The 13,649-nt window shown below is 56.3% G+C and overlaps 2 protein-coding genes across 2 annotated transcripts; both read right to left on the bottom strand.

Moving 5' to 3' along the window:
• Positions 1-4,711: 4,711 nt before the first annotated feature.
• On the bottom strand, positions 4,712-7,564 carry minpp1b (multiple inositol-polyphosphate phosphatase 1b). Its single transcript, XM_068754416.1, has 7 exons — positions 7,451-7,564; positions 7,138-7,314; positions 6,872-7,060; positions 6,697-6,794; positions 6,285-6,415; positions 6,061-6,194; positions 4,712-5,975 (listed from the first exon to the last, which is right to left on the bottom strand). Exons 1-7 carry the CDS (start codon positions 7,455-7,457, stop codon positions 5,722-5,724), a joined length of 990 nt encoding a protein of 329 aa, XP_068610517.1. The 5' UTR covers positions 7,458-7,564; the 3' UTR covers positions 4,712-5,721.
• A 1,348-nt stretch (positions 7,565-8,912) lies between these two features.
• On the bottom strand, positions 8,913-12,992 carry si:ch1073-416j23.1 (rac GTPase-activating protein 1). The gene is made up of 16 exons (XM_068754442.1): positions 12,905-12,992; positions 12,624-12,826; positions 12,417-12,553; positions 12,254-12,332; positions 12,114-12,167; positions 11,500-11,598; positions 11,180-11,309; positions 10,994-11,112; positions 10,750-10,902; positions 10,578-10,697; positions 10,241-10,436; positions 10,054-10,159; positions 9,848-9,980; positions 9,645-9,759; positions 9,456-9,564; positions 8,913-9,240 (listed from the first exon to the last, which is right to left on the bottom strand). The coding sequence occupies exons 1-16, from the start codon at positions 12,990-12,992 to the stop codon at positions 9,195-9,197; spliced, it is 1,887 nt and encodes a 628-aa protein (XP_068610543.1). The 3' UTR covers positions 8,913-9,194.
• Between the last annotated feature and the right edge of the window lie 657 nt (positions 12,993-13,649).

A 13,649-nucleotide genomic window follows, 5' to 3' on the forward strand; every position in this document is an offset into this window, starting at 1 on the left:
GGGTCGACCTCTAGCCCTGTTCCCTGGCAGCTCCATCCTCAGCATCCTTCTACCGATATAAGCTTTTATCTCAATGCAAATGTTTATATTGTAAAAAAAAAACATTCAAAAACTACGGCCCACCTCCATTTTTGGCCCGGCCCCCTGAACAATCCCAGATAAAGTATATATTTTTTTTTTTATTATTTTCCTTTCCATACAACATGAGTAGCCGGTCGGGGGGTCAATAATGGTATGGGGTGCATTTAAGAGGGGTCATTAATTCAATCTTTTGTTTCCTAAAAATAATATTGATAGTGAAGAATATATTAATATTCTTAAGAAAAGCATTCTTCCTTTTGTTTGGGACAATTTTAATGCTGATCACATACGACCAGAAAGGTAATGTTCCGTGGACTTTTTTTCTGTGATGAACCCGGAAAGGGTTATTTAGTTATTATTTATTTTATTAATAGTGTTATTATTTATTTCCTGACTTTTTTTCTGTGAAGAACGGGTTATTTGGTGGCTGTCTGGAAAACAATAAATGTTTAGCCCCCCCCCCCTGCCATCGTCACACTTTTCCTGTACAAACTGACCCCGGCCCTCCATCAGAGAAGGGAGACGTTATGTGGGCCTTACAGGAAAAGTTTGGGGACCCCTGGTCTAACTCGTCTTTGACTCAGTTTGAACACACCTCTGAAATTGTAACTTTACACGGAGGATTGAGATCAAGCGGTTTTACTATTTTCTCTGGAGAACCTGTGAAATCGTCACGGATCTGTTTCAGTGCGTAAATCAGGCATCGGGTTCTCTGACATGTTTTATATGGTTTGGCAGCACTAGCTGTCCCAATGAAAATCCACTACACTGATAGATAGTACAAGGTCAGGATGATGTCAGAATAAACAGCGCCATCTGCAGCACTGGAGGACACCTGCAGGTCACAGGCAACGGGCATGAGAAGAAAAGGATGTGTTTGCATGGAAATATATTCACACACGCGACAAACACTCATTAGAATTGATACAGATATTTTGATCAGCATGTTAAATTAATTTATTATTATAGCATTCATTCATATTTAACCAAGAAGCCCTCTGATGAGTGTGTTCTCGTTTTTTTGTTTTGAGACTTCAGCATTTAAAATGAGATTGTTTGTTTGTAAATGGGAATCAAGATCAGAGTTTTCTTGGGACCATGTTTGTGATGAAATTGCTGCCATGCTGTGTTGGTGTGTCTTTGATGTATACTATTGTCTTTGATGTAACGTGTCATACTATTGTCTTTGATGGTGGCGGGGGGGGTGGGGGGTGCACATCAAAGGGTTACCTATTGATGTGTATGGTGATATTCCACTTTGATGTGCTGTTGAAGTCATCTGGAGGAAACCTATATATACAAACACACTAACACTCTCAGGTATCTACCAAAGATCAATGACAATTACAGAGATGCAAGCATCACCACAGAACTCCGAGGACAAGGCTCTGGCCCTCCATGCACAATCCACTTTACAGCTCGGTGAGCTTTTCACAGGATTCCTTGGGAATCTCACCAAGGAAGAGTGGGAGGGTCTTCAGTCAGGGACCGTTGATCCGAATACTGACGCACAGCTTGGGAATTTGTTCACAGATTTAGTTCAAGTCGTAACTGATGATGTGCGTCAAGCAGTTCTGGAAAAAGCTCCAGAACTGCTTGAAAAGATTCCCAGTTCTCCCCTGAAAGCAAAAACGTCAGGGACCGGCTTTGCTGTTGCACACCAGCAAGTCCAGGAAGCGCTGGAAGACGTGATTCCACCGGTCCTTGCCTTTACAATGGGTGTTCCAGAGGTCGTTGAGGTCATGACACCGTATGAAATGTCACGGCTTTTATCCAACGAGGTGATGAAGAGCTTATGCTCTTCGTCACACAGCAGCCCCGTAAAAACTGCAAACACGCCGGAAGCAAGTGAGCCGCGTGTCTTCAAAAGTCCCGGGAACAATTGGTTGAGGATACTGCTGCACTTCAAGGTGCTCCTCCAGAGATTTGCACCCAAGGTCCGCAAATTCCTCTGCAGGAAGAAAGCGAAGGAAGTGCCGGCAGTGACTGTGGGAGATTTTATTCCTCCAGACGACGTGCGATGTTCCATTAAAAATGCCGCCGATGCCGTCGTCCAAGGCATAGAAAGTACCGATTTTAAAAGGGAAAATGTCGTCTGTGAACCCACAGAAAGGAAAAAGGAAATTCTTCCAGAGCCACCAGAGGCCCCGGCCATCATGGAAGGGGTGCCTTTGGTGCCTGTGGAAGAGGAAGATCTCCCCACTGAAGAGAGGAGTGACGTCCAAACAGCAGCGTCGCCTGAAGACTTGGAGAAGCGGTGCCGCTGGATTATCACAGTGCTCTTCTCAAGGATCTTCCAGGGACGAACGTTGACATAACGGACATGATGGAAATGACCGAGCTGATGACTAGTCTGTTAGTCGCCAGGATGCAGGAGTCGAGCATCTCTCTGGAGATGAACCTGAAACAGGTCAAAGAGCTCGCCAAAGCTGTCCATAAGAAGCTCTGCAAACTGATGGACGACACATGGACAGTCTGCATGATCCTGATGGGGAAGAAAGTGCCAATTTACACGCTGGTCGTCGACATGCTGGTGACACGTCTGGAGAAGACAAAGACACAGAAGAGCAACGCTTTTGTTCGGGTCTTCAGGTCTTTCTGTGGCCTCTTTCGGAGGTCAAAGAAATCCGAAGACCCATCCAAGTCTTTTCGGTGAGACGATCAGGTCCGTGTACCCCGGCCCCCCACGCCTTGCAGGTCATAGGTGTTGCAGCACCTATCACCGCTGGCTGTGGGCGAGCGGCGGGGGTGCACCCTGAACATGTCGCCACACATACTGTATTGACAATTTAGAGCGATAAAATTTCATTTCATTTCATTTCATTTTCTAACCGCTTATTCCGTCATCGGGTTGCGGGCCAAGCTGCAGCCAATCCCAGCAGTCAATGGGCGAGAGGCGGGGGACACCCTGGACAAGCCGCCAGTTCATCGCAGGGCAACACAGAGACAGACAACCAGCCACACACACACTCACACCTACGGGCAATTTAGTGTCACCAATCAGCACAGGCTGCATGTCTTTGGTGGTGGGAGGAAGCCGGAGAACCGGGCGAGAACCCACGCAGACATGGAGAGAACCTGGAGAGAACCCACGCAGACACAGGAGAGAACCCGGAGAGAACCCACTCAGACACTGGGAGAGAACCCGGAGAGAACCCACGCAGACACTGGGAGAACCCGGAGAGAACCCACACAGACACGGGAGAACCTGGAGAGAACCCACGCAGACACGAGGAGAACCCGGAGAGAACCCACTCAGACACTGGGAGAGAACTCGGAGAGGACCCACGCAGACACGGGGAGAACCCGTAGAGAACCCTCGCAGACAGGGGGAGAACCCGTAGAGAACCCTCGCAGACACGGGGAGAACCCGTAGAGAACCCACGCAGACATGGGGAGAACCCGGAGAGGACCCAGGCAGACACGGGGAGAACCCAGAGAGAACCCACACAGACACGGGGAGAACCCGGAGAGGACCCAGGCAGACACGGGGAGATCCCGGAGAGAACTCGGAGAGGACCCACGCAGACACGGGGAGAACCCGGAGAGGACCCACGCAGACACGGGGAGAACCCGGAGAGGACCCACGCAGACATGGGGAGAACCCGGAGAGAACCCACGCAGACAGGGGGAGAACCCGTAGAGAACCCTCGCAGACAGGGGAGAACCCGTAGAGAACCCTCGCAGACAGGGGAAGAACCCGTAGAGAACCCTCGCAGACACGGGGAGAACCCGGAGAGAACCCACGCAGACACGGGGAGAACCCGGAGAGAACCCACGCAGACACGGGGAGAACCCGGAGAGAACCCATGCAGACACGGGGAGAACCCGTAGAGAACCCACGCAGACACGCGGTGACATCACAGCAGACACGCGGTGACATCACAGCAGACACGCGATGACATCACAGCATACACGCGATGACATCACAGCATACACGCGATGACATCACCGCAGACACGCGATGACATCACAGCAGACACGCGGTGACATCACAGCAGACACGCGGTGACATCACAGCAGACACGCGATGACATCACAGCAGACACGCGGTGACATCACAGCAGACACGCGGTGACATCACAGCAGACACGCGATGACATCACAGCATACACGCGATGACATCACAGCATACACGCGATGACATCACCGCAGACACGCGATGACATCACAGCAGACACGCGGTGACATCACAGCAGACACGCGGTGACATCACAGCAGACACGCGGTGACATCACAGCAGACACGCGATGACATCACGGCAGACACGCGATGACATCACCGCAGACACGCGATGACATCACGGCAGACACGCGATGACATCACGGCAGACACGCGATGACATCACGGCAGACACGCGGCGACATCACGGCAGACACGCGACGACATCACGGCAGACACGCGATGACATCACGGCAGACAAGCGATGACATCACGGCAGACACGCGATGACATCACGGCAGACAAGCGATGACATCACGGCAGACAAGCGATGACATCACGGCAGACACGCGATGACATCACGGTAGACACGCGACGACATCACGGCAGACACGCGGCGACATCACGGCAGACACGCGGCGACATCACGGCAGACACGCGATGACATCACGGTAGACACGCGATGACATCACGGTAGACACGCGGTGACATCACGGCAGACACGCGATGACATCACGGCAGACACGCGATGACATCACGGCAGACACGCGATGACATCACGGCACCGTCCTCATGAGTCTCTGTCCCTCAGGCCGTCCGAGGACGCCGTCCGGCCGATCCACCGCTCAGACCTCCAGAGGTCCATCAGCAAGATGAAGAAGTCCAAACTGGCGGGCGGCGCCGGCGCCCTGCTGCACGCCAGCCTGGACTGAGCTGGTTGAGGGTTCGATTCCCGACTGTTTCTCTTTGTGTTATGTGCCACCGTTTAGTTCAGTCAGCCGATCCCTCTGATGATGTCATCTGTGTCCTCGATGTCCCGGCCGTGTCTCTAAATGAAGACGCGACTGCCTCGACCCCGGAGCAGCCGGAACGCACGTCGGTTCGACTCCCGGTCACATCAGTGACACCGCTGCTCACTTCCTGGTGGACGAATCCACAATAGTGAACATTGAGTGTGTGTGTGTGTGTGTGTGTGTGTGCGTGTGTGCGTGTGTGTGTGCGTGTGTGTGCGTGTGCGTGTGCGTGTGTGTGCGTGCGTGTGTGTGCGTGCGTGCGTGCGTGCGTGTGTGTGCGTGCGTGTGTGTGTGCGTGCGTGTGTGTGTGCGTGTGTGTGCGTGTGTGTGTGTGTGTGTGTGTGTGTGTGTGTGCGTGTGTGTGGCTCAGAGTAAGTAAACATGAATCACGTCGTCGCTCTAATAAATCTCAGCTGTGAAAACTTTATTAGGTTTTTCAATGCAAACATTTGGCATCGTTTGTTCTGGTCCGGTACCGGCCCGGCTTTGACCCAGACCTAGCAGACCTAGTGAAGCTCGACCAATCAGAGGGCGTGTACAAAAGCGTCACATGATCAGAGATGAATTAACGCTAACGCGTCTAACGTGGGTCGTGCTGTGACGCGGCGCTAGCCACCGTTAGCTTCAGCCAAGCTACGCGTCTGTGTGCAGTTAAGCCCCTCCCCCAAACGTACCACTGTTTGGGTCACAGTTCCGTGTTGGGGCCACGCCTCCCGGCCCGGCCCTCACACTCCTTGTGGAAGTCGCAGCCGTCCAGCAGGTGGCGGTACGTAGCCCGGACGTCCCGGTACAGGGGGGCGTCCTCCGGTTCCAGGCCCGGGAACCGAACCGGGGCTTCGTTGAGCAGCATCTGCAGCCGCGGGCCTCGCTGACAGTCGTACAGGACGAAGAGGAGGTTGGCGGCGTACGGCGCGATGAGGCTGGACCGGAAGCTCCGCCCTGGCGCACCCGACAGGAAGTGGTCCGACCGTTACACACCGACGCTAGCTAGCTAACAACGTCGCAGTTCGGCTGAGCCTCGTACCGAACTGTGAGCGGTAGTTGTCGGATGTGGGCGGAGTCTGGTCCTTGTAGAGTCCCAGCAGAGAGAGGAGGGGGATGAGCGTCTCGGCGTGACCCACCAGGATGGAGGCCGGCTCAGGGGGGGGGTCGGTGGACCTGGAGGACACAAACGGAGGCCGGTCGTCAATCATCGTTTCTGGACAAGAAGCTTTCATTTGCCAAAGTGACGGTGACACCATCACTGGCCTGCGGGGGCGCCCCGCCTTGTCCAGCGTCCTGAAGATGTGGTGGAACAGAGGACAGCTGGACAGACTGCTGATCACGTGACCATGAGACCGCTTCCAGTACTGCTTCAGGTCACACTGGTACTCCAGAACCTGCAGGGAGACGAGCGTCACGGGCGGGTCCAGCAGCGCACGCCGGGGGCGTGGCCTGCCCAGCGGCGCACGCCGGAGGCGTGGCCTGCCCAGCGGCGCACGCCGGAGGCGTGGCCTGTCCAGCGGCGCACGCCGGAGGCGTGGCCTGTCCAGCGGCGCACGCCGGAGGCGTGGCCTGCCCCGCAGCGCACGCCGGGGGCGTGGCCTGTCCAGCAGCGCACGCCGGAGGCGTGGCCTGCCCCGCAGCGCACGCCGGGGGCGTGGCCTGTCCAGCAGCGCACCTTGGCGTCGTCCTCGTCAAACAGGAAGCACCACGGCGAGTGGACAGACTTGATGGACAGCTCGTAGGAACACAAGAAGAAGGCGGCTTGGAGCAGATCTACGGGACGCACAGAGGGACAAACGTCAAACCAGGCGCATCGGGCGCCGCGCCCGCGTCCAGAAGGCGTGTCTGACCCGGCGTGAGGCGCTGAGGAGGAAGGCCCAGCTTCTCGGCCGTCCTCCTCCTCACGGCGTCCATCTCGTCCCCGTGCTTGAACCTGTCCACCTCCCGCAGGGCGCTGCGGTTCTTCTCCACGCCCTCCACGAACCCGCGGCAGAAGTCGAAGTAGCGCATTAGCTCGTCGTCCACCTGGTGCCGGTACTCTGCAGGCAGACGCACGTTACGACCGCCTGCACCTCCCACAATGCCTTTCAGCGGGCTGGGGCCGCGCCCGGCTCACCTGGGCGCCTCCACAGGCCTTCCTGGAACGCCTCCACGCTGCTCACGCAGCGGTGCTTGGAGCTGCTCCTCAGGGAGATCCTGGACCGGTTCTCCTCCGACAGCAGCGCCGGGAACAGGACGGACAGACGCCGCGCCAGCTGCCGGAGCTCCTCCCTGCCCTTCGTCACCAGCTGGCCTGAGGAGGAGGAGGAGGGGGAGGAGCCGGAAATAAACCGCGTTTAACACGTTTCAAGTCTCCCTTTCCCGTCCTGTCCGGTGAACAGTGCCACCTGGCGGCCAGCCGAGGTGCTGCCGGCAGCAAACGCGCTCACCGTCCATGTCCTCGGTGAACCAGTTCTCCCAGCGGGCCCGGATGTCCCCCGCCCAGCCCCCGGAGGCGTCCCTCCGGACCAGCTCGCTCAGCTTCTGGATCTTGCGGATGTTCCTGGCGGTCGGGTACCGGCTGCCGTGCCTGATGACGGCCGTCAGGTGGATCGGGGAGCACCGCTCCGTGGGCGGAGCCTTCAACACCGACTTGTTGACGAACAACGCGTCCCGCCGCAGGTGACGGTTCACGTCCTCGTACCGAGTCTTGGTCCCGAAGTAGGCCGCAATGTGCGGGACGTCCGGGACCGACAGCGAGGAGCAGGACGCGCGGCCCAGGAGCAGCCCGAGGCCGGCCAGCAGCAGCCGGCTGCGGGGCGACATGTCGGGGGAGCGCGGCGGGGCGGGGCGGGGCGGAGAGCCTGGCTTCCGGGCCACGAGCTCGGTGACGTCACATCCAGGTGGACGACCAAAACGCTTCCCGGAGTGAGGGGTTAACAGCGTCAGACGTCTTTATTACTTTGAATCGGAGCGATGACGTCATGATGGCGTCAGGCGACGAACCTTGTTGGTCCGCCTCCGGCGAGCAGGAACAGCTGGAACGGCGCTGCGTGACGTCACACACGAGTTTTTTTGTCCACCTACGTTGTACATGATGTGTCTTTATTTTATTGTTATTCTGCATCAAGCTAGTAATTTAATGTTATTTTTATTGTTATTGTTAAATGTCAATGATTTATGTACGAAGGAAACAAGACCGCAAGAAATGCTGCTCTGAGACAGGATGTCTGATGTACTTGTACTGTAATACATGCTACTGTGTGACTGTACTTGTACTGCGATACATGCTACTGTGTGACTGTACTTGTACTGTAATACATACTACTGTGTGACTGTACTTGTACCGTAATACATGCTACTGTGTGACTGTACTTGTACTGCGATACATGCTACTGTGTGACTGTACTTGTACTGTAATACATGCTACTGTGTGACTGTACTTGTACTGTAATACATGCTACTGTGTGACTGTACTTGTACCGTAATACATGCTACTGTGTGACTGTACTTGTACTGTAATACATGCTACTGTGTGACTGTACTTGTACTGTAATACATGCTACTGTGTGACTGTACTTGCACTGTAATACATGCTACTGTGTGACTGTACTTGTACCGTAATACATGCTACTGTGTGACTGTACTTGTACCGTAATACATGCTACTGTGTGACTGTACTTGTACTGTAATACATGCTACTGTGTGACTGTACTTGTACCGTAATACATGCTACTGTGTGACTGTACTTGTACTCTAACATTCTATCCAATAAATATATTCATCATCACCGATGCCAGGAAATGAAATTTAAATATGAATTGAATATTTTATTTGGAGGTCCTTACAGAGACGACGCCATTTTGTCCCTCCACCAGAAACAGTTTAAAGCCAAACGTCAACATGGACGCTGCCTTCTGATTGGTGCTCACACCTGAGCCGGTTTACCTGCAGCAACAAGGACGTGACGTCATCATTCTATCCACACAGGAAGTCAGACGCATGATGTCACGGCGTCTTCGGATGACAGCGTTACCGACACGATTCTCCCACAATGCATTGCAAGCTGGTTCCAAGTGCCTGATAAATGCCAATGTCCTGCTTTAATAAAGAATAAAGAGAGTACTACAGTACTACAGTACTACAGTACTGCAGCAGCAGTACGGTCACGGCGTGGTTCTGGCGTGATGCGGATCAGCTGGGTGAAGTGAAGAACCTCCTCCCTGGTTCTGCTCGTCCCCTAAAGACACAGGAGACCGCAGCGTTAGGGTCCACACAGCAGCTGACATTCAGAGCTGAATTACCCACGATGCCTTTGGGTGGCGCTCCGCCAAACGGCACGGATTACACCGATCAATGCTGAGATCATTAAACCGAGCGGCGCCTCCTCCTGATAGGGCGTCTACGACCCGCGGACCCAGACCGCCGGTTGGAACCGGACTGTTGTGGTCTTACGTGTTGGCGAGGGCGCCGCCCAGGTTCTGGACCCGCCCCCTCAGAGACTCTCTGGTGCTTTGATGGTAACTGCTCAGCTCTGGAGACGTCAGCGGCTTGAACAGCCGACCTGCAGGGACGAGACGGGTCAACAGACACCCGGATCAGAACCAGAGCAAAATGCAGTCCAAAGAGGGACTCGAACCCCACCGTGTCCCCCGTCCTGGCTGCGGATCGGCGTGGCAGAGGACACGGTCTCGTTGGTCTGGACGGCGAGGACACTCCTCCAGTAGGCGTGAGGGAGGGACAGCAGGCGGCCGACGACCTGAGACACAGAAACCCGACTTACGGAACCACTGAGACACAAACGGACCCGACCGGTCCACAAGGTCTCCGGCGTCTTCTCGGCCAACCTTGGGCTGCGTGTTCGTGTCCCTCATGATGGTCGTCGGAGACGGCTCCGGCATCCCGTGTCCCACGATGGTCGGTCCGAACACCCGGGCCAGGTTGTTCTGGTCCATCTGACAGGGAGGACTTCTCATCACCCTGGAAACAAAGCAGTCGTCCCACGGTTCCGGAAGCAGAACTTTCGGGCCGGGCCGGGCCGGGCCCGTCTTACTTGTGCAGGTGCAGCATGAGGAAGGCCAGCGTGTCCCTGTTGGCGTGCGGCAGCGCCGCTACGGCCCGGTCCAGGATGGCGGCGCCGTCGTTGTCGTCAGTCAGTTCTGAAGCAAACGGACCAGCGGTCGGCAAACACGGCCGTGAACCGGGGCCGGACCTCGGCCCGCCTCGGCCCGCCTCGGTACCTGCCGCCTCCATGAAGGTTCTGTGCAGCCTGAAGGTGACGAGCGGCTCCCTCAGCCTCCTCAGGAAGTCCTTGAGGACGCCGCAGACCACGTGGACGTCCTGGACCTTCCCCAGCGCCGGCGCCTTGCCCTGCACGAAGCGGTCCCGGAGCTCCTTCACCAGACGCTCCCCTCCGGGGACCCGGTACAGTCCTCTCTGCAGACACAGAACCTCAGCGCCTCCAGGCCCGGACCGGGCCCGGTCCAAATATCAATCATGAACCGGCTCCGCCTGGTAGAACGACCCACAGGAACCTCAGGAGTCCGTGAGGTTGTTCTGGTCCGAAGAACGGCTCACCTCCTCCAGGCCCCGCCTCTCGATCTCGGCCACGCACTGGACGACCAGCAGCGGAACTTTGGGTCGGGTCGCCGGAGCGAAGCCGTCCAGCGAGTTCTGATGAAAGACGCCGTTTGGTGACTGACTCCCGCCGTCCCGTCAGCGGTTCCGGAAGACCCGGTACCTGTTGGACGGCCGTCCCGGCCGCGCCATTGGTCGAGCAGCTCCCGGCGACCTTCTGCTTGCACTCCGGATGGGCGACCACGCGGCAGCTCCTGCACTTCAGCGCCACCTTCCCGAAGCGGATCCTCTTCCCGCAGGGCAGGCACGTCTCGGGCCGGATCACCTGGACAGAAGCAGGAAACCGGGCTCAGCTCACCGGGCTGCTGGTCCGGGGCCCACGGCGCCGCCAGCGGTTCCGTCTGCTCCTGTTGTACCGTTTTAGAGAGGAAAAGGTGTCGGAGGTTCCTCTCAGCTCTGTCCTCCATCTTGGGTCCGGGCTCGGGTCCAGGTCCGGGCTCCGCCTCATCGCCAGGAAACCACACCGAGGTTTGATCTACGGAACACCGGTCGGCTTCACGGACCTCCACGCCACGGACAGCCAGCGGGGGGACGTCCCTCACCTGTGACCGGACCCGCCCCCTCCAGGTTGACATTCCGGGTCGGGGTCTCCTGCGTGATTCCCACCACCATGTGGATCTGACCTCCGGCCTCGGGGGTCATAAACGACGCCGTCACAATCGTCTCCACCTCCTGAGACAAAGAGAAAACGTCTCTGCAGCAGAACCCGCAGCAGAACCCGCAGCAGAACCCCCCAGACCCCTTCTGCCAGGTGCATTTCATCCAAAAACCACTTCAGTACCGGGTTCCTAGCTTCCTATGAAGCTTCTGGGTAACGCTCTGAAACGAAAGAAGCCCGTAACCATGGCAACAGACCGGTCACCTTGTCCACAGGTTTCTTCTCCGGGAACTCCGGGGACATGTTCCCGCCTTTCCCTCGCTTCCCAACCAGACTGCCGACTCCTGGGCCCATCGAGGAACGCTGCAGGTCCGGGTCAGAACCGGGTCAGAACCGGGACAGAACCGGGACAGAACCGGGACAAACCCACAACCAAAATGAACACAAGACGAAACATGAAAACTAAGGATCGCATAAAATCCAGAAATACACGAAGACGACAAGAACATCAGCGTTCCCTCATCGGTCTCAGGATTACAGATTACTAGATTACAGATTACTGGATTACAGATTACTGGATTACAGATTACTGGATACTAGATCACAGGATACTAGATTACTGGATACTAGATTACTGGATTACAGATTACTGGATTACAGATTACTGGATTACAGATTACTGGATTACAGATTACTGGATTACAGATTACTGGATTACAGATTACTGGATTACAGATTACTGGATTACAGATTACTGGATTACAGATTACTGGATTACTCTCTTCTTACAGAATGAACCCGCCGACGAGAATCAGAAACAAACAGTGGCGGCCATCTTGACCGACGGCGCCGGACCGTCAGGGACCGTTTGGGCTCACCCTCCTCTCTCTGGCCCGAGACCGCAGGGGTTTGATGATGCTCGGGTCCAGGTCCTGAAACCGAGACAGAACAGCGCAGTGACGTCCACGTCCCGGTCGGAGGCCCAGCGGGACCGCCCCTAAACGCTCCGACGTCGTACCAGGTCATCGTCGGTCCGGTCGTAGCTGATGTCAGAGTGACAGACGGACATGAAGGACGACTCGTCGATCACCGTCAACCTGAAGCAGCGAGACCGTAACGGGTCAGAACCCCCCAGGACCCTCCAGAACCCCCCAGAACCCTCCAGGACCACCAGGACCCACCGTTTGCTCTTGTGCAGGGTCGCGTTCCCCCCCTTGTGCTCGAAGGTCGCCAGCAGCGACCTCTGCTCGTCGTTGAGGCCGGCGCTGGACTTGCTGTCGTGGACCAGGATGTCACACATCAGCTGCATCTGCCTCTGCTGAGAGGCGACAGCGCCGTCAGCGCCCCCTGCAGGACGCGGGGCGTGGCCCGCCCGCCGCCTGACTCACCAGGTAGTGGTAGTCGCCCTCCACCTTGCAGCGCTTCTTCATCTCCACGTCCAGCTGGTTCCGGGCGTGCTTCAGCTGGACCTCCAGCGCCGCTTTGGCCACGTCCGACTTCACCAGCAGCTCCTTGAACTTCTTCAGCTCCAGCTCGGCGTGCAGCCATCGCTTCCTCACGGCCTGGAAGTTCCTCAACACCTCCACCAGCTCTGACAGGACGCAGACCAGTGACATCATCAGCACGTGATCCGAGGCGCGGGGGCGTGGCCTGCCCTGCCCGCGCTCACCCAGCTCGTTGTTGATGGCGCCCTCCTCCATGCTGATCCTCTGGAGACACAGAGCCAGCAGCTCCTCCACGACGGGCTGGGACCCCATCACCCCGACCCCCCCATCACTCCGACCCCCCCCTGTGTCCACAGGGAAGAGGACATGCCAGAACAGACTTCTGATCCGGTTCCTGCTGGTGCGTTCAGGACCCACGTGGTCTCTGAGCACGCCCAGCAGGAACGGGGGACAAAGGCATGAATCCGGTTCAACACGCAGCTGTTCAAAATGACGTCACACTTCTCGAGTCGGTTGCAGCGGAATAAACTTTATAAAACGCTGCTCACACAAAGTATAAAGTTTAAACTCACCGCTGCGTGAACAGAAGCTGCACCGACGAGGCCGGCGTCCGCGACCACGTGACTTCACCTGCTCACCCGGCGGCTGGTGACGTCATCCTCACAGCTGGCTTTTTACGTGGGATTTAATTAGCAAAGACCTTTATTTTATTTTATTAAAACATGACAGACGTAACGCTTTAGTTTTTCTGATCAACAATCACTTCTGGATCAAATCCGATTGATTGAAAAACAACATTTCCTTCCCACTCGGGATAATTCGGGAAGCCGAGCAGCGTTTCCCGGAGAGGTCGGAGTCTCCTCTGATTGGTGCTCCAGGTCACGTGACCTCCTAAACTAAAGCGTCCGGTGTCCGGCTGGTTTGGTTGGCTCTGATTGGTGCTCCAGGTCACGTGACCGTCAACAAAGA

Source organism: Brachionichthys hirsutus, chromosome 21, assembly GCF_040956055.1.
Source record: "Brachionichthys hirsutus isolate HB-005 chromosome 21, CSIRO-AGI_Bhir_v1, whole genome shotgun sequence".
Taxonomy (NCBI): Eukaryota; Metazoa; Chordata; class Actinopteri; order Lophiiformes; family Brachionichthyidae; genus Brachionichthys; species Brachionichthys hirsutus.

Excerpts from the sequence above, each read along its gene's own strand:
- minpp1b (XM_068754416.1), bottom strand. Across the intron at positions 7,061-7,137 it reads AGGCCTGTGGAGGCGCCCAG|AGTACCGGCACCAGGTGGAC; the intron begins GTGAGCCGGGCG and ends GTCTGCCTGCAG. Across the intron at positions 6,195-6,284 it reads AAGGCGGGGCGCCCCCGCAG|GTCCACCGACCCCCCCCCTG; the intron begins GCCAGTGATGGT and ends TGTGTCCTCCAG.
- si:ch1073-416j23.1 (XM_068754442.1), bottom strand. The coding sequence starts at position 12,992 with ATGGGGTCCCAGCCCGTCGTGGAGGAGCTGCTGGCTCTGTGTCTCCAG. Across the intron at positions 11,113-11,179 it reads GGGGGCGGGTCCGGTCACAG|ATCAAACCTCGGTGTGGTTT; the intron begins GTGAGGGACGTC and ends GGTGTTCCGTAG. Across the intron at positions 9,760-9,847 it reads ACACGAACACGCAGCCCAAG|GTCGTCGGCCGCCTGCTGTC; the intron begins GTTGGCCGAGAA and ends TCTGTGTCTCAG.